This window comes from Cydia pomonella, unplaced genomic scaffold (genome assembly GCF_033807575.1).
Source record: "Cydia pomonella isolate Wapato2018A unplaced genomic scaffold, ilCydPomo1 PGA_scaffold_206, whole genome shotgun sequence".
Lineage (NCBI taxonomy): Eukaryota > Metazoa > Arthropoda > Insecta > Lepidoptera > Tortricidae > Cydia > Cydia pomonella.
In genome coordinates, this window is record NW_026907846.1 from 151,074 (window position 1) to 172,494 (window position 21,421).

The window sequence follows — 21,421 nt, forward strand, 5'->3', positions numbered from 1 at the left end:
AGTGGGAACTACCTACATATAAATAAAAGAAAAAAGTAAGTAATATGGTAACAACGAAAACTACCAAAAAAAAGTGAACTAAGTATTTTTATTACGCTGAAATATGTAATATTCAACTAATAACTTTTAAACAATTACTCAAACAATCAGGGTGATTCTTAAATTGTGTCCAGAAAAATATTTTTTCATAAAAGCTTTTTATTTTTCACATATTGTTACGTATAAAAAGCATTTTTTGATGCATATGGTCAAGCTTAATACCCTCAGGAAAGGTAAATAAAATGAGTACATAATCACGGTTGTCACAAAGTGTCCCTCAGTCGTGACGTTTCAGCATTTTGGCGGCCAACTCCACTATTTTGAATTATACAATATTTTTAATATAGCCTAAGTATAACTACGACACATCGAATGACAGCTCATACGTTGAAATTCGTCAAACTAGCGCTGTAGAGCGTGACAAAGAACCGGATACACATCATACATCCACATACACGCGGAAACCATTTTTCTGCTTTGGCAGTTGGGCAATAATAACAAATGAACGTATCTAATAAAATCCATTTCTAAAGAGTGACTATGCCTCTAAATTAATCAAACGAATTGAGAATGTCACGACCACGTGTCTATATGTCACGAACATGGATTCAAAAGTCCGTGGTGGGGACAGAATTTTGAGGCCACTGTCGTGACAATTTGAAACATGTTCGGTATTACCTAAAAATTACCTTTGACTTTGCAAATATTAAATAATTAGCTCAATCTCGAATGTAGTAGGTATATCTTATGTTACAAACAATAACGTGAAATGAGTAGTGACTTTTAAAACTCAAACACGGCGGTGACGCGTTAAGGTTGACCTTTATTTTTTCTTTAATTAACACAAATAAATAATTTTCGACAACACTTCTCCCTTCAGCCATTTGCAAATATGACACCAACACAGTATTGCTGTTCTAAAAAAATAGCGTTAAAAAGGCTGCCAGACGTAAAGGTAACTTTCTACCGAGTACTGCATGTTTATGTTACCACGCGCGGCGGTGACACGAAAACTGATCTCGTATGTTATTAAATTTTTTATAAAGTCGTTATATATCCATACAATTTTTAAACCGTATTGTGGAATAGGTGTAAGTGTTAACATTTGATATAAAATTCTTCCAAAATCACTTTCAAAGAAAAATAAGATATCATAAAATCCGAGGAAGTCACACTACACGTTTCGTGACATTTCGAACTTCTTAATATTATGTTTCTAATAAATGCTCTTAGGATATTAGGTTGACATAAAACTAGAGGTAAATTACTAAGTATATTGATATTCAGTTAACTTATTTTCTTAAAAATATATGCTATTCTTACTGTTTTTTTTTATTTTGTTTGTTATTTTGACTGTTTTTAATTTAAGTTAATTTGTATTGTATTTTCGTTTGTTTGTGATGTAATTATGGGTCTTTCACCTGAAATAAACGATTTCATAATATCGTTCCCCTGGCTTTGGTTCACTGTGATTTTCATTCCCGTGTGTTTTGATATAAAATGTATTCTTCATGGGCATGTACAATGTTAAATCATATGTCAAGTAAATGATTATTTACTTTCATGGATTAAGTAAAATTATCGTAATCATAACAGTTGATCAAAGACATACTTATTTCTTTTCCCCTGGTTCTCATTCCATCCCTTTGGACTGGGGTTTCAACTAAAATCAACGCTTGGCACTTCGTTCTATAGATCTTAAAAATAACATTAAGTTGCTAAGAGCGTTCTATGATTCAGTGTATTATTTTGGAACTAATTGTTCCGAAATTCATTGTCATTATGTCATTCCTTATCATTCCCTTATCGGTTTTTTTCATTCTCTCGTCGCTTTTAGATTGATGGGCTTATATTGAAATTATATTTAATAATCTGATTTCAAAGAATGACCCTTCAATGCCCGCCATAAGCTAATTGGTTGGCTAATGGTTTCAAGAGCATGGACAAATAAAGTATAGACTAACATTATCAACACAGAATCGCGTTCCTCTGAAATGAAAAGTTTGATCGGGATATCCATAATTGCACAAAGCCGTCTATTAGGAACTACTTTAATTATCAGACAGTTAGACAAGAGGTTGAAGCAACTGTTAAATGGTGGTATCTACTATAGCAGTTGCCTAAACTTACAGGAGAGCGATTTTGTAAAGACATTGTTAGTAAGCGATTTTGCTAAGTATAAAACTTTAATCGTCTTTGTCAAGACTAAGATATATTAATAAGGTATAAAAGTAGAGCGGTATAATTTTAAAATCTGAAAAAAAAAGAAATTAAAAACAGTTATTATTAAGTTCTACGATGTACATTATCAAAAACCATCCTGTATATGTTAACATTTATAGTATTTTTCAAACTCGATGGGTAGGGTGACAGGTGTTATCTCTATATAATTTTAACCTAAAAACGCCAAATCTCGCAAAATCGTATTGAAACAACAGCTGTCAGCATACCCATATAAAAAAAAAAACTATAGATAGCACCACACACGAGCTGAATTTTCTTTGAATGGCAATTTTAAGAAAAGGACGATTCGGTACGTTTTTCTTATTGCTCCTTGTCAAGTAAAATCAAACTGAAAAGCATACTTACTTTACTCTTTGCTGAAAAGTCATATTAGTCATTGACGTTTTGACAGTATCCTGTTAAATAAATTATGTGAATTATGTTCTTAAGGCATGCGGATTACAAATCAGAGGTCGCTGGTTCAAACCCCGGCCCGTGCAAACAAGTTTTTTTTTTTCTAATAAATTTGTTGATTTTTCGTTTTTTTATATAATAAGTAGGTATATTTGTTTTACATAAAGATTACCTAGGCTATACAAAAATTGGTATGAATAAAATAAAATTATTCGTGTGATTAAAATATGTTTTTTATACACATATTTAAAAGAATAACTTTATTTCTGTATAAGACAGACAAGATTTACTTTTACAATAAAATAGAAAATAAGGAATAAAGATATTATATAGGAACAAAACAAGAAAACAAAAAGTTGCGATTAGATTGGTCTATAGATGTCTCGCATTTTTTCTTTGGTGTCTACACGACCACACAGCTACTGATACATTACAGAAGCTGTCGAAATTTCCTTACCCGTTGTAATTGTTCAAAGAGTATTAGACTTTGACGTAGCTAAGCAAACACGCACACATGCGTAACGTATAGGCCTGTAAAGATAGCTCCATTCGTAGTAGACCTCAGATTCCGTTACTAGTTAATAGAGCTACGACTCAACGTTTATTGGATATGTCGATTTTACGTAATTTGGAGCGCTGCGCGATTTGACATAGGTCTTACCTCTTTGAGGCACTACGGCCATCTAACATTACTGGCATAAAGGACGCATTTATGACTTTGACGCATGACAGAAAGAGAAACCGAACTGCGTAAAATGGGCGTTTTCTGTTGAATTCATAAAATCAAAAACCAGAACAAATCCGTTTGTATAAGATAATAAGTTAATATTTAGTTGAATGATGTTTAAGACGAGATGAAAACCTTTAGTTTAAAGTGGATTATGCTGGATGAAGATGTGTTTTCTAGTTGCACTGAGGTAAACACTAAACATGTAGATGTAACTTTGGATTTATATTCTATCGAGAAAATTTTAAGCCTTTTTGTTTCGACTAGTATCATACCTCTTATCATATAGTCAAGATACATATATCCGAAAATCACGCCAGTTTGTTTCCGGGGCTAGCCCCTGCCACGCTTCAAAGATCCCGTTATTTTTCGATGCAGGGCCTTAAAATTAATGAGTTAAAAAAGGCAAGCTTTACGTAGATGCACAATTAAATGAAATGTTATTATATAATATATTTATTTACGATATAAGTACGAAAAATAGGAAATTCGTAACGAGTGGCGAATTCGCACATGTATCGTACAACGTTGTACAGTATATATGACCCTTTAAATTTTCGACATAGTAACATAATGTGCTAATTTACGCACTAGTGCGGAAAAGTAGCACCATATGTACTGTAAAAGTATTTTCTTCAAGGGGAAGGTGTAGCTTGTGTACTAAGCCTTACCCACACACGTCCGTAGCTAAGTATATATAATAGCATTTACGCGTTCTTTGAGACTAAATAAATATATATTCAATACTTAACAGTTATCATTTAGCGCCCCACATCACAAGGCGTACCTCGTGTAAGTTCTTTATACTTCATACTGAGAGTTTCTATAATCTCAAAAAGTTTGTATTGAACTGTAAGTAGATAACATTTTCTTTTATAATTCTTTTTTTTTTTACTCTTTCTGACAATGTATACAAATTTCGTTTAATTACGATAGGATAATCTGGAAAATTACACGCAGTAATTTTGTATGGTGTCTTATCTTATACCTTTAAACGAGCAATTCTTGTATATATGTTTGTATATTTTGGGGATCTCCGAAACGGCTCTAACGATTTCGATGAAATTTGCTATATGGGAGTTTTTGGGGGCGAAAAATCGATCTAGCTAGGTCTTATCCTTGGGGAAATGCGCATTTTTGAGTTTTCATATGTTTTCCGAGCAAAGCTCTGTCTTTTTTTTGTACTACGTCGGTGGCAAACAAGCATACGGCCCGCCTGATGGTAAGCAGTCTCCGTAGCCTATGTATGCCTGCAACTCCAGAGGAGTAATATGCGCGTTGCCGACCCTAAACCCATCCCCCCACCCCCCGTTGAGCTCTGGCAACCTTACTCACCGGCAGGAACACAACGCTATAAGTAGATATTTGTCTGGTAGTCCTCCAGATATTAATGCCATGAGGCATTATCTACCAGTCAACCTTTAGGCAAAGGAGAGAGATTGTGGGCGGTGCTACTTTAACAACAACCACCAAATATAATATAATAACATTCCATACATACCTACATTTAAATATACAGACATATGTCACTTATAATATATACATAAATAATGACAAAACATAACTATAGAGCTGACACATACATTATGTATTATTCATTCTGCTAGCAAAGAAAGCACGTAAAGTTTTTTATAATGCAAACTTATTTTGAACATATTGTAACATATTAAATTAAATTATATTTTGGTTGTCCCTTTCAAACTGACGATTGACGACCTGTCTGGCCTAGTGGGTAGTGACCCTGCCTATAAAGCCGATGGTCCCGGGTTCAAATCCTGGTATGGGCATTTATTCGTGTGATGAGCATGGATATTTGTTCCTTTGTTGTTCCTGAGTCATGGGTGTTTTCTATGTATATAAGTATTTATAAATATTTATATATTATATATATCGTTGTCTAAGTACCCTCAACACAAGCCTTATTGAGCTTACTGTAGGACTTAGTCAATTTGTGTAATAATGTCCTATAATATTATTTATTTATTTAAACTATAGAAGAGCGGAACCTTCTGCCACAAGTACATTAAAAGAAAGCGCTGGTGGCCTAGCGGTAAGAGCGTGCGACTTGCAATCCGGAGGTCGCGGGTTCAAACCCCGGCTCGTACGACTGAGTTTTTCGGAACTTATGTACGAAATATCATTTGATATTTACTAGTCGCTTTTCGGTGAAGGAAAACTTCGTGAGGAAACCGTAACCCAATAAGACCTACATAGATCACCCTCTGGGTTGGAAGGTCAGACGGCACTCGCTTTCGTAAAAAAGTAGTGCCTGCGCCAATTCTTGGGATTCGTTGCCAAACGGACCTCAGGCTCCCATGAGCCGTGGCAAAATGCCGGTACAACCCGAGGAAGATGATTTAGATGATGAAATATTTAGATTATGTGTCAAATGTTTTTTTTTTTCCTTTTTTGCAATTTCTATTGAATGCCACTTTGAGTGTCACAATGTCAGTGGTTGTAAAATAAACATGGACATGAATGTCATTCAAAAAAACAATGAGCGTTTTAAATCACGAAAACGAGAAAAAACGCCATGTTTACCACCTGCCTTATAAGGTATTCACACACAGTTTTTTAGCCGTGGTTCAACTTTTTAGGGTTCCGTAGTCAACTAGGAACTCTGTTAGTTTCGCCATGTCCGTCTGTCCGTCCGTCCGCTGCTTTCCTCGGTGATCCTTAGTGCTAGAAACCTAAAATTGGGCACGAATAGGTATATAAATCATACAACATAATCAAACATACTATAGTATTTATTTAGAAATTTTATTTCGCTCAAAAGTTACGATTTTTTTTGTTTAATTCTCACTGCACCCACTTTGAAGTATTTCTGTTTTGCCTTATAGTTGACTGGTAGAGAATGCGTATTGGTATTAAGGCCACCTGTTGTACTGTTTTTTATGTGCAATTAAGTTTAAAATAATAAATAATAATAATAAGAAATCAGTTACACCGACAAAGTTGTAAAATAAAAACTAGATAAATGTTTTTTTTTTTTAGGGTGGCTCCCCTACTCGAAAAATGGGGATGAATTTTGTTTTCGCTTCAACCCTATATAGTCCGGGGTGTCGTTGGATAGGTCTTTCATAACGAATATGGGTCTTCAAGAAAACAAAAAAATGTATTGATTTAAATCAACACGATTTTCATTCATAATTTTAAATCTAATACGGGATGTAAGTTTACGCGATTAAGTCCCGTATTAGTTTTAAAATTAAAAAAAAAATTACCCCCCCCCTCCCTCCAACTTCGGAACTATGGGTTCAAAAAAATATTTGAACAAGGAAAACTATAGTGAAACTGATCGGTTCAGCCGTTTTTGAGTTTTTGCAAAAAGTCTATTTTGATTAGGGTTTGCAATCCGGATCTGAAATGTATAAAATTACCCGAATCTGGATCCGGATCCGCGGATATTCCCATACCTTTCAGATCTGTCATGCAAGCCCTAATTTTGACGAACGAGTAACTACGGGACCCTACACTGAGCATGGCCCGACATGCTCTTGGTCGGTTTTTTAACATTCTGCTATTTGGACAATGAGGAACCACGAATTATTATTTCCTGAGTAAATGCGGCCAAACCCGTCTGTGGGAAATTCCCTAAACGAGCGCTTATTTCAAACACGAGTCTTGACTTCATCGACAAAGCAGCGATTGCTTGAAGTTAAAGCAGTCTAAAGCAGGTGAGCTATATTTCATACAGTTGAAAAATAGTACGTTCGTGTACGGAATTTCCCACAAACGGATTTTCCCGCATTGACTATTCAATTATATCACGATAAGTGAAACCGACCAATTATTCTTAAAAAAAATCATTACACCGATTGACCACTACACTAATTTATACTTTTCTAACGTTAAAAAATTCATCTAGATTCAGACCAAGATAATTTGTCAGCGATTTTGACAGCCAATGACAGTGTTATTTTGAATGTCAAACTTCTATGAAAATATGACGTTTACTTAACACTTTCACAGGGCTATCAGAATCACTGCCAACTTAGCTTGGTCTGACTTTATAATCATAGAGTAGATTAGATTAGATTTATTTATTTCTTGAAGAAAAAGACACAGTATTTTACACAAAAGGATAAAACAAAGGCTTTCACTAAAAGATCGTCAACTTAACATTAAAACAAAAAATATAAAAATTTAAAATTAATAAATAAAGAAATATCACGACAAAAAAGATAATGTCAATGTATACATAGCTATAGGGACAACCTAGGTATTGTCGAAATGTCAATAAGAGTAATATTTATATAATGAATAAAATGCATTTCACTTCACATGTATTTTGGCCTAAAGGTTCTCAAATTGTAGTATTGATTCTACTACAAAAAGAAAGATATCAATTAATCTACTATTTTTTCCATTACGTTACTTCCATGCCCATGGAAAAGTAGTGTTAATGAATTAAAAAAATTTGACAGTTTTTTCTCCGAATAGTGCTCGTAATTCAGATGTCAGACTGGTAAATAAATTCAAACATGAACTCACAAAGATTTTTGAACACGCCAAATTACCCACCGATTTTCATATTTTGTGAATATAAAATAAGTCCTATCCGTCTGTGCGTTATTATCGTTTGAAAGTCGAATCCTCTAAAAGAAAGTATGCCGCTAGCCAAAACTAGTACCAGTTATAATGTTAGGGCAAAAATTAATGTTATTCGCCATTTCCTACCAGCACAGTTTAGGAGGCGGTAGTATTGACCGCTCGTGCCACTGGTCATTTTACTCATTATATTTAAGTGATAAAGTTTTAATTTTTGCAGTTGTGAGTGAGAAGATGGCAACCGCACTCAACCTTAAAAACTTCGCTTCATGGGATCTATCAAAAAGCAAATGTGAGTATAACTTAGTATAATATAGTATAACTTAGTCCACACAAACTTCAATCAATAGACCGTTATACTGGTCACTTTTTCTACAATAGTCCCAATGCCTGCTGCGACCGGTTGATGGGTGTCTATTGTTGCGCCTGTGAACGGGTTCCAGCCGGCGTTCTACATGACATTAAAGCTCTTCAAGGGGCGTACGTGTTGGATCTATATCCCACGAAAGCCTATCAAAAGACCGGGATTTATAGGTCCGTGAAATCCAAGGAGATACAAATATAGTACTTAGTAAAACTAATATATTTGAGCGCATAGTTTTTTGGACAAGCTAAAAATAGCTTATTATATTTATTTGGACTTAGACATATTGTGTATTATTCCCGAGTTCACATATTAAAAGTTTTTACTAAAGATAGATAATGAAAAATAGTACTTACAACAAAATGTTAATTAAAATAACAGTAAAACTACTGAAAAAGTAGATTGCTTTGCGAAACGCCCACTAATTTCAATGTCAATTGTTTATATCAATTTATAATTATATTCTATTCTATTGTATTTAAATTAAGTAGGTCTAATGTATTATCTACAGAAATAGAAGTTTTTGTGGCAAAAACGAGTGCTTGAGAAAATGAAATATCGACAAAATAATAATAAAATCGATAAGTCAGTCATAGATTAATAATTAAAAGATGTAAATTTTACTTGCTGTAATTTACCGGGAAATCAATTACAAATCCGACCATAATTTCTTTATAACAAATATTAAACAATAATAAAAAATACAGTGTAAAAAATAAGAAAACTACCAATGGGTGTATAATAGTACATTACGATACAAGTGCGAAAAATAGGAAATTCGAAACGAGTGGCGATAAATTAAAACACGACCGAAGGGAGTGTTTTAAATCGACACGAGTTGCGAATTACCTATTCGCACATGTATCGTACAACGTTTTACAGTACATATGGCCCTTTAAATGTTCGACACAGTAACGTAATATGCTACTTCTCGCACTAGTGCTATAAAGTAGCCCCATATGTACTGTAAAAGAAGATATCGAACGTGTTGTGTATTTCGCGGTAGCTATCATTTTATACAATGTTAAAAATATATATAACGCTAAGGTAACATCGATAATAGACATGTCGATATTTGATTTTGTCAATCACTTTATTTTGCCATAAAAACTTCTGTCTCATTATCTATATGCGTGTGTATGGATGTCATGTATTACTTAGTAGAATTCTTATTTTAGTACTGTGTTTTTGATCGCTATAATAGTACATTATGATACAATTGTGCTAATCTGGTCACCACACACGAGGCGATATTGTGCACCCGAGCTGTAAACGAGCGCGCAATAAGAAAGCCGATGAGTGTAATGACCAATGCACACGCTTTTCATACGACATTTAAAACTGATACAGATTTGTTCATTTAGGCCGTTAGTTTATCGTTTCTGAATATATTACTTATAGGGAGATTATTCTTTCGACAGAAAAAAATCACGAACATAACGGCCCGATTTGAAGAGTGATTAAGACACGTTTAAGATCTTGGAAAGATCTTTAAAAGATCGATAACTAAACGACATGTCAAAATTGACGTTTATTTCGATTCCGCTGTGATCCCAGTAAGATATATCTACGATATTTCTACCGTCAAAGTGACATTGGTTGCCCGAATCGAGCTGCTTCTGTGAATTATACGACATACAAAAGATAACTGATAAAGATAATTTGACGACCGGTTTGGCCTAGTGGGTAGTGACCCTGCGAAGCTGATGGTCCCGGGTTCAAATCCTGGTAAGGGCATTTATTCGTGTGATGAGCATGGATATTTGTTTCTGAGTCATGGGTGTTTTCTATGTATTTAAGTATTTAAAAATATTTATATATTATATATATCGTTGTCTAAGTACCCTCAACACAAGCCTTATTGAGCTTACTTAGTCAATTTGTGTAATAATGTCCTATAATATTTATTATTATTATAAGTCTTATGATCTTACAGTCATATTAAAAAAAACTTTCATATGTCCTTCGCTGCGACTGAAACTATCTCCATACCAAATTTCATTTAAATCAGGTACAGTCAAGTATAAAAATATGGGCCCACTCAAATTACTCAAATGCAACAGCAGGAGTTATTTTCGCATTTACAGTACGTGTCATCCACGATGACGCGCAGATTTGTCAAATCTTATCTTTAATAACACGACAATACGAGTCAAGACACGCGTCTTTGTGAATGACACGATCTATATAATATTAAGTATAGAAGCATTTGAATTTCCAGTTTTTTTGTCAAAATTTAGCCTTGGATTAATCATTTTTTATTCTGACTGTATTGTATAATATTATCAAACTGACAATGGAGGGAGGGTAATGAATGTCTTAGTGTTAAGTGTGTGTATTTAGTTTTTTGATATTCCCCAAATACTCATAAAAAATCAAGGCGGAATATATTAACTATTGCGAGTCGGGCTTCAAAACAAAGGGTTTCGTACCAAAATAAACCTGGGTCTAAACAAAATATTGTTTAAAAATATGGTTACACTACTCTTTGAAATTTTTATGGTATTTTTATTCAGATTTACGTGCTTTTTTATTCTAATAGGTGGATAATTATCCCCTAGATTTTTATTTCTACACCGTTTCCATTTTTCATAGACTTTATAATAGACAATAACGGAATGGAATGAACGAAAAGTGTACAACAAAATACAACAAAAAATCTTGTGCTGAGGTTTTCTTATTTTTAATTCTATTTTTATAGTTTGTTTGTCATTAGTCAGTTAAAAATAAAAATACGATTAAATAATATTATAAATACTTAGTAAACTCAAATAGTTCAATTACTGAAATGTTGCACGATTATATTAATATAACTATTTATTGTAATATGGTGATAATCTTAACTACATTTTTTTACTAAATTAAACTTGTCTAAAACAATAAAAATTTAAGAATTATATATAAACTTGAACATATAAAAAAAAAGCTAGTCACCGGGCGAGATTCGAACCCGTAAACACTCGTTTCTAGCCGTCCGCGTCTTAATCTTAACCCGCTGGACCAGACGGACAGTAGCCGGCAACACGAAATTAGCGACCATATTCTGCGACGAAAGAAAAACGCATGAAAACTCGAAAATACGCGTTTTCCCAAACATAAGACTAATCTAGATCGATTGTATACCCATAAAAACCCCCATATACCAAATTTCAGCGAAATCGTTAGAGCCGATTCCGAGATCACAGAAATATATATATACAAGAATTGCTCGTTTAAAGGTATAAGATTTTTATTTGACGACCACACTATAAGTAATTCAAATAAAACGAGTTTGTTTAAATCGCCTACTGTACTTCATTATAGTCGTGTAATACGTATTTAGGGGGTGCCCGGAAGTATAAGAAAACTGTAATAGATAAAATATTAAACTATATACCAAAATATTCAGAAATATTTCGAATTCTATGCTGAAATAACCAATACATAATTGCCATGCCTGTTTCGATACTTATTTATCTGATTGTCGTTACTTTCATGACATTGTCAACGTCGCAAAACTTATGAATAGTTGCAGTCACCTCTGAAAATATTGACACAACAAAAGTGCCAAAAATATGTATAAACTACCTAAATATATGGGCAATAAATTCGTGTATACATATTCTTGGCACTTTTTTTGTATCGATATTTTCACACGTGACCGTACCAGGTATATTACGATTCTTGTGATACCGATCACTGAAAGACCGGCGGACTAGCGGGGTCTTAGTAAAACGGTTCTATTTGTAACCCCTCGTGTACGCCTGTACGGAACCCTAAAAATGACTATGTCGCTTTTGTATTTTTTGCAGAAATAATCATAGAGATATAAATCATAAAAAGATTACTACGTTCATATTAGTCGAGTTGTTACCTTTGATAGTTTCGAACAATGAAGAGTATACAAATATGTACGAGTATATTTTAAATTCTTTTGAAGGCAAAAGTGATTTTTTTGATGTTATATTTCTATATTTATTTATTTAAACTTTATTGCACACATAAAGAAAAATGTACAAATGGCGAACTAGCTGTTTATATGTGTTATAAGTTCTGTATACGGTGGTAACGAAATGGAAAGTAAACAAAATTTATATTTATAATTTGGGACATTTTTTCTTCTTTTTCGTTCAAAAATACCATAAGGATAAGCTATTTAAGCATAGTTGTTTTTCAATAAGACTTTGAAAATGTACCGTGTGAATCTTCGTAAGTATCAAAATACATACGAATTATCTAATTATAACATTTTTATTTTATGAAATAAATGTTGGCTATGGAAATATTTTTTAATTTTTTAATTAGGTTATTTTAATATTTTTATAGACTTGCCTCTACAAAAAATACTATTTTTGATATCTAGGATAACTTTTCTTGGTTTTTAGGGTTCCGTACCAAAATGGTAAAACAGGACCCTATTACTAAGACTTCGCTGGCCGTCCATCTGTCTGTCTATCTGGCCGTCTGTCACCAGATACTAAACTAGTTTGAAACTTTGTATGTATATGTAATACAGATACAATTATCTGCAATGTGGACTATAGCAATGATCTGTATGATACTGATCTGTCAGTATTAAAAGTGACATTTTTGCTTGGAGAAATATCACTTTTGACAGATGGGTATCATATCGGGAACATTACCCTTAGTGTAAATTTATTCGATAGCGGAACGTGACGTACGCGTTTGCGTTATGTGTCATTTTGTATTGAGATTTGGATTTGGATTTGGATTTTGAGATTCCAAAATATCCCGCTAGGCGCTGTTTCTAAATCCTATACAAAATGAGACTTAACGCAAACGCGTACGTCACGTTTCGCTATCGAATAAATGTACACTAGGGGTACTGATCTAATAACTAAAGGGACCCACTAATTAACAGTCCGCCGGACGGAATCGGCCTGTCAGTTAGAACAAAAAGTTGACAGTTTCGAACAACTGACAGGCCTATGTCGTCCGGCGGACTGTTAATCAGTCCCTTAAAACTCGAATTTTAAGATCATAATCAAAGAGCAAATTTTTAAATTTTCAGATGAGGAAATTGACGAGCTACCCCTCATGCAGGGCCCTGGACCTGTTCTCATGATCTTGGCTATATACCTGCTCTTCGTATTGAAGCTAGGACCGGCCTTCATGAGGAAGAGGCCAGCGTTCAAGCTCACTCGCACGCTATTTGCATACAATATGATCCAGGTGGCCATTTCGGCATATTTAGTACAAAAGGTAAATGTCAAGGAATGTGGCAATATGTTGGATATAGATTGGTTTTTTCGTCGACATCTGATTCAGTAAATTGCTTAAAATTAAATAAAAATGTTTAAAAATCATCGGTAATAATTCTACTCAAATCTGTACCCCTAGTGTAAATTTATTCGATAGCGAAACGCGTACGCGTTTGCGTTAAGTCTCATTTTCTATGGGATTTTGAGTTTCCAAAACGTTCCGTTTGGCGCGCTGTTTCTAAATCCCATACAAAATGAGATTTAACGCAAACGCGTACATCACGTTTCGCTGTCGAATAAATTTACACTAGGGGCTCTGTTTTTCTACTCGTCGACTGTAATGGTTGAATTAAAATTTTGTAATATCAAACTATAATTTAATTGCGTACTTTTCATGTATGGCCTGATGGGCTCCCACTCAACTATAAGATTGATATAGAAAAAAAAATTACCAATCACGTGCCGCCGCGCTCCCATAGAAAAGACTAAACGGGCGCGGGGCGGGAGTCGCGGGCTTATGTCAAAACAAATTGCACCTTACGGCTAATGCCAAAGCGGTACAAATTGGAACACATTAACAACATAAAGCATTAACATTATAAAGCAATAACACATGAGCAGCTAGAACAGAAATTCATAATGGTAGTACTCTCAGGCATCTCTTTTTCTAATATCCTCTTGCATTCCATTATCACTCGCCCCATCGCACTCACAAACAAATCGCACTGTGGCTGCGCCTCTAGCAGGGAGCTGAGCAGTGCGTGAGCGCGCGCGACCGGCGCCTGCGCGTGTGTCTGCGTACGACTACTGAGATACTTAGCAATTTTCATTAATTATTTAGGTTTTATAGTAAAAAAAAGTATCATTTTATATGACTCGTAGAAAAAGTACTGTATACAATAGTGATAAAATCAAGCTTTTCAATCTCATACCTCTTACTTAGGCAACGAAGCTTGCTGAGTACAGAACACGGTACTCGACTGAAAAGCTCCCTATATAACGATTGTATAAAATACTATTATTTAACAATGTAGCCGCGAACAGCAAAAAAATTAATGTTTTTATACACACATAATTTACTAAATCACCTGTCGACGTAAAACATTTCCACTTCATATTTATTTTAGGTATTTTTATTATCAGTATTTTTTATTATCAGTACTTACCGTTGACCTAGAACTATTAAAACTTGGCTAAAAATATCGTCTTACACTACGAGTACAGAGAAAAATCTCAAACCTATTTTGTAAAAAAAAAAAAAGTCAATTTCATACGGAACCTTTGGTGGGCGAGTCCGACTCGCACTTGTTCGTCCGGTTTTTCTACTAAATATCGTTATGATGATAGTAACCTTTTTTTCTTACAGTATTTTCGAGCAATATTGGAACTCGGTCTGGTACCTAGGAAATGTCACATGGCTAACGAAAGGCTAAGAAAGGAGGTATGTAACATTTTACTCCTATTTCAGTAATGGAGGGAGGTAAGGAGAACAATCTCTTATGGGAGAACTGTTGCTAAAGTGTCCAGCTGGCAGCTGCAAATAATAGTTCGAAATCTCTCCGGTGGCGCTAGTGTAGCACAAGGACATCACAAATGAACTTGGACGTTATTAACGGGGTGAAGTACGTTGTCAGTGATTTAATTTTTTTCATCAAAGTCAAAAATTTGTTCGCGCTGTATTGTGGCGGCACCTATTTAAGGTTTTTTCATGGACACATTTCATGCACATAGATTATTCTCCATACTTTCAGTAATAAGTTCACAGTATTCATAAATTTTTAAGTTTTTTCTTTTAGATTTTTTTTACTAATTGGAAACTGTCAATACTTATTAAATTCGTTTAGTTGTTAATTAATTCTCAATTTGTTTTTCTTTCCAATCTTATAATACTTATATTATTCTCAAAATATTCAATGAATTGAAATCAAAACAATGTAATAATTATTCAACCAACCAATGAGTCTTTCGGATCTTATCTATGGACGAAATATAATTTGATATTTACCACTAGCTTTTCGGTAAAGGAAAACATCGTGAGGAAACCTGCATACATATGCGAAGAAATTCAAAGGTGTATGTGAAGTAGTCCCCAATCCGCATTGGGCTAGCGTGGGGACTATAGACCAAGCCCTCTAGCGCATGATCGCGCATATGGATTGTTATCATATTGATTTTATTAAGTTTCTAGATATTATTAGAATACATTTTAATAACGCATAAATGCTTTTTTAATTTTTTATATTTTTTTAAATTTTCGTTACATGCGTAGCATCTCGCCAGTAGTCGGAGACGTACTAAACGCAATGAAGTGCCGGCACTTCAATGAGGTGTGGAATTATTTTGTTGGAGATGCCGACTCTAGTTCTATACCTCAATGGATCCAACTCATACCATAAATATTTTCAGATCGTCTTCGGAATCTGGTTATACTTCGCAGCCAAAATCACAGAACTTCTTGACACCGTCTTCTTCGTACTCAGAAAGAAAGACAACCAAGTGACATTCCTCCATTTGTACCACCACTCAATCATGATGGTCGGAACTTGGGCGTTCTTCAAATACTCGCCGTCAGAAACGGTGTTGTTCATCGGGTTCCTGAACTCGTTGGTACATGTGTTCATGTACACGTATTATGGCTTGGCTGCGCTGGGACCTAAAGTGGCGAAGTATTTGACTTGGAAGAAATATATGACTACGTTTCAGCTGGTGAGTATAATTTACTTAAGATTTTTGATGAACAGTTTTCTTAGGTAAAATTGTTTCGAATTAAACGAAAAAAGTGAATTTGCGATATGTTTCCATTGCCTCAGTGTGATATGCAGTGTGTTGATCCAATACGGGCAATTAATTAAATTTGGTCATATAATTAAACATTGAAGCGGTGGTGGCCGAGTGGATATGACGTTCGACTTTCAATCCGGAGGTCGCGGGTTCAAATCCTGGCTCGTACCAATGAGTTTTTCGGAACTTATGTACGAAATATCATTTGATATTTACCACCAGCTTTTCGGTGAAGGAAAACATCGTGAGGAAACCTGCATACATCTGCGAAGAAATTCAAAGGTGTATGTGAAGTCCCCAATCCGCATTGGGCTAGCGTGGGGACTATAGCCCGAGCCCTCTCGCGCATGAGAGGAGGCCTGTGCCCAGCAGTGGGACGTATATAGGCTGAATTATTATTATTATTTATTATTATTATAATTAAACATGTTCTATAACCAACGGAGCCACGCCGTTTTGTCGCCTAAATAGTGTTTAGTTGTAATTTTATAAAATGTATATGTATGTTAGTCTGTAAGGTATTTGTAATATGGGCCTTGTTGCCTGAATCAAATTTTAAATAAATAAATAAATAATGTTTATCATGCATAATAAACAATATAATTCATAGACACTAAAAATAATTGAAATACGAGAATTACATGCAAATAATATTAAGCGCTTAACTATAAAAAAAAATACTAAGTTAATTTTAAATTATTTAAAATAACAGCTTAGACATATTTGAATGTCAACATGAGATCAAAATAAAATAAATATAAACGTCAACGCAATACATTATAACTATTATAAGTCAATATCATTTAAATATTGTTGTACACTATAATAACATTTTTTTAATTAATAACAATTTCAACTCTATTTTAAATTTTCAAATCATTTCATGGTCATGTTAGGTACTTTCGACATTAAACTTTCGTGAGACATCTTCTAAAATATTTAAATAGCCTGTGGAAGGGCCCCCGATGGGTTCTAAACATGTCGCCAATAGCGACGAAAAAGTCAAGCGAGTGTAGCCATGATATTTAAATATTTTGTTAGGTATTTCGTTAAATATTTGTTGGGTAATTTCCAATAAACTTTTACGTACTAAGGCGGTTTTACATGTTTTATTACGCAATTCGTTTTCATACTGAGGTCTTACTAGACCGCGAGCCAGGGACAGATTTCCATAACCAATCGCCTCCCGGATGATGAGCCAGCTGCCGCTCCGTTGGTGAGTTGGGTAATGGCAGCCACAAACAAAATTTAGTCGTCGCCGCCCGTTTGATACTTTGTCAGATAATAGTTCAGATTCTATTGTTGATTTAAAAAATCGTCAGAGGTTTGTATCGCGGTGGAAGTCAGCTGGTCGCATGAACATGTAAAAAATAAGCACCTTTTTATTATAGTAATAACAAGATCATGAAACTTTGCATATAGCATTCCATCAAGCATTTCAAATAAACGGATTACGCATTATGCATATTTATTTATTTATTTTTTATTACATACCTGGAAAACCAACAGCTTTAAACATTTCCATAACATACAATAGAAATACAGAGCCAATTACAGGTTGTCACTTATAAAAAATTAAATATAACAATGATCAAATATAATTAAAGTTCAGTTACACACACATGTGTCTACCCACAGCACAAGCCAAGGTTAAGGTAATATTAGGTATTTTGCGGACATAAGTGTAAGGCGCGTATTGTTTATATGTTCATGTGACCAGCTGACGCTTTTTCCACCACTATATAACTGGCTGACGATTTTATTTTATTTAAAATAGCATCTAAACTACCAGTTCTGCTGCTAGTTCAGCGGTGTCACTCACGAATTCGAGCCAATCTTGCAGTCTAACGCAACTAGATGCGACCAATTGCACGCGAGATGTAAACTCATCAATCGCGATGTGGTGCTAGACTGCACAATAGGCTTGAATTCATCTGCGTGAGACTGACCATTGTATTGGCCCCATTGTTATTGCCCTCCTTAGATATCTGACACAATACACATCGGGAGGCGATACCCGAAAAAAAAAATTTTTTTACATGGTCATGTCATCAACTGACGGTCTTTCCACCGCTATACAACCTATTTTTTTAATTCATGATAGCAGCTAAACTATCATCTGGCAATATATCAGCCGGGAGGCGATGACTGACTATATATGTTCCTGGTCCGCGGTCTATACCGGGAGCCTACGTGTGTCAGCAATTGTTTCATACAATATAGGATTACATTCAACGAAACTAGCTGGTACTGGTTAAGGTCAGTATATTTACCGATCTAAAATATGAAACAATGAAATGAATATTAGTCCCATGCCAAAAGTTATATTGCAGTTGACTAAAAAAAAGTAATAATAACTGCGCTCTTCGCATACAAAACTGGACTGATACCAATAATATTGGGTATCTAAAATGTATTTTTCCTTTTTACAGGTACAATTTATCTCCATCGTCGCTCAGTACCTAATCACAGTAAGACTATCAGAGTGCCCTCCTTCTAAAGGCGTCGCTATTTTCATTGTCTGCAACACGTTATTCTTTCTAGTCCTTTTCGCTAATTTTTACAAGCAAAGCTATATTAAGAAGAACGCAAAAACTAGATTAAATGTTAGTAATCCTTTAAGTATTTGTATGATTCAGGAGAAAGATGTTAAAGTGCAATAATCTAATTTTTATACAAGGTGGCCAAAAAATATGTGCATTCCCGTTGCCAGGGAGGTTTTGGGATTATACTGAGCAACTTTTACTATGGCACCAACCCCGAAATCGCGAAATTTTTTTTACTCTCCCATAGTAAATGGACCAGCTAAAATGTATGAAACAGCCAGAAAAATTTATCGCGATTCCGGGGTTGGTTCCATAGTAAAAGTTGCTCAGTATAAGCCCAAAACCTCCCTGGCAACGGGAATGCACATATTTTTTGGCCAGCTTGTATAGCTTTTGAAATTACCAGTATATTTTAAGGTTTAGGGTCAGTTGCACTGAGCACTGTGTCAATGACGTCGTAACTGGATCAAAATTATTTTCGTTGTATTGTTTTTTTGTCCCCAAAATATGTGACGGAGTGGATCTTTTTGTATGCTGTGAAAAGTTCTTAATTTTTCTCAAAAGATTTTATTTTATTTTATTTTATTTATTAAGGTCTCCAAACAGTTATTACATCCAATACATTTACATAAAAAAAAGAAACCTACAGTGATGCATAACTAATTATAGGTAAACACAGCATGCAAAAGAAAAACAATTTCTTACTTAACATAAAGTAAAAGTTACAGGTTAAATAACAAAAATAAATTAAACTTGTGAATACTATAGAATTATAATTATAAACATTATAACCAACAGCTAGAAAGACGTACAATAAGCACTCAACTTTTTTTATTGATAAAGTAGACGACCGGTCTGTCCTAGTGACGGTCCTGGGTTCGAATCCCGGTAAGGGCATTTATTCATGTGATGAGCACGGATATTTGTTCCTGAGTCATGGGTGGTTTCTTTGTATGTATTTAAATATTTATATATTATATATATCGTTGTATGAGTACCCTCAACACAAACCTTCTTGAGCTTACTGTGGGGCTTAGTCAATTTGTGTAAGAATGTCCTATATAAAAAAGACAAAAGTAGAAGCGTGACAGAGTGGTCAGAAATAAAACAACAAAATTAATTTTGAACCAAGTATGTAGTTAAAATTAAATTTGATATTTTTGGTGCAACCCTCCCTTACCAATATAATATTAAAGAAAACGACGTTACCACAAGAGCCCGATATATAACTTGTAACGGATTTGATCCTATTTTGATATGACCTTGACGATCGCTCATGTTGACTGGTACATAAAGAACGACGAAGTACGAAATAAAGATAATTCGCATAATGTATAGAAAGTAAGTTACGCACTCGCTAGCGAATTTGTTAGTACCAAACTGCTGGTACGATCACGTCTGAAAAATTCGATACGTAAAAAGTGCCAAAAATATGTGTACACGACTTTATTGCCCATATATTAAGGTAGTGTATACATATTTTTGGCACATTTTTCGTACCGATATTTTCAGATGTGACTGTAGCTGTACTGGTGGCTTTTTATTTTTATAATTAAGAGGAATTCCTAGTTGCGATTTTTCCATACAAACGCTCTCGACTGTTTCCTCCCTGGATTTTTAACCTAGAGCAATCCTTTTTTTCAAATACGATCAATATCATCAATATCTGTGCCGCTATGTTTTGCTTTTTTGGATTATTTTATTTTGAAGAAACTTACAGCGCCTCGAAAATCGCCAAAACGGCTCAATTGAATTAGCTGCAAAGAAAGGCGTATACAAATATGGCAACAAATATCCAAAAAATCAAAACATAGCGGCATAGATTATTTCTTCCTCTTGCAGTTTCCAAAATTTCATAATGATTGGTTGCGTTTTGGAGGAGGAAACAGTCGAGAGCAAAACCTCAATTTTTTTTTTGCATAGGAATTTTGGTCCGAGCTGCAGTTGTCCTTATCGCACGCACGCTAACATAGCTTCAAAAATTCGAGATTTGAAAAGTTGCTCAGCTAGGAATTGCTCTTAATATAAGTGTTACACTAAGAGTAGTACTAGTGTAGTGTGTGTGTGTGTTGTAAGTGTTATTTTAAGTCTAATTAGTATTTTTTTTTTATTATTATAGTTATGCTCAATTATTATAAGTATAAAAGGTTCAGTAGAAAATGTATCATCGACATTAAAGTAAATGTGTACTAATTTTAATAATAATTAATAACTTTAAAATGGTATAAAATCTGTGACTATACTTTATTTAAGTTAAAATAAAATGAAAACTGGATGTCATGAAATGATCTGGTTTCAGAAAATAAAAAGTATATTAAAAATTTGTTATTTTTCTATTTTTTAACGGAAATCATTCGCGTTGCATCTGTCCCCGTAATCCCTTCTAGCCCCATTTTACGGTATTATAGAACACACAAAAACACAAATTGAATAAGACACGTAAAGAAAGAAGTTACTCGTAATTAAAAAATAAATAAATACTTAAATACATAGCAAATACGGTGAAACCTGGTTAAGTAGGACCTGGATAAGTGGGAAACCTCTACAGCTGGGACTTATGGTACGGCCCCGA

The 21,421-nt window shown here is 34.3% G+C and overlaps 1 protein-coding gene across 4 annotated transcripts in view; it reads left to right on the top strand.

The window, feature by feature from the left end:
• The window catches only part of LOC133533812 (elongation of very long chain fatty acids protein 7-like), a 48,983-nt gene extending 27,690 nt beyond the window's left edge, over positions 1 to 21,293 (top strand). The window contains exons 1-6 of one of the 4 annotated variants that reach the window (XM_061872862.1): positions 3,930 to 4,255; positions 8,178 to 8,249; positions 13,333 to 13,523; positions 14,889 to 14,963; positions 15,929 to 16,228; positions 18,736 to 21,293. In XM_061872862.1, the coding sequence (XP_061728846.1) occupies positions 8,192 to 8,249; positions 13,333 to 13,523; positions 14,889 to 14,963; positions 15,929 to 16,228; positions 18,736 to 18,966 (855 nt within the window). In that variant the 5' untranslated portion in view covers positions 3,930 to 4,255; positions 8,178 to 8,191 and the 3' untranslated portion in view covers positions 18,967 to 21,293. Of the gene's footprint in view, positions 1 to 3,929; positions 4,256 to 8,177; positions 8,250 to 13,332; positions 13,524 to 14,888; positions 14,964 to 15,928; positions 16,229 to 18,735 lie in introns of those variants that run through there. The other 3 variants (XM_061872863.1, XM_061872865.1, XM_061872864.1) reach the window with 3 other exon arrangements.
• The last annotated feature ends 128 nt before the right edge of the window (positions 21,294 to 21,421 follow it).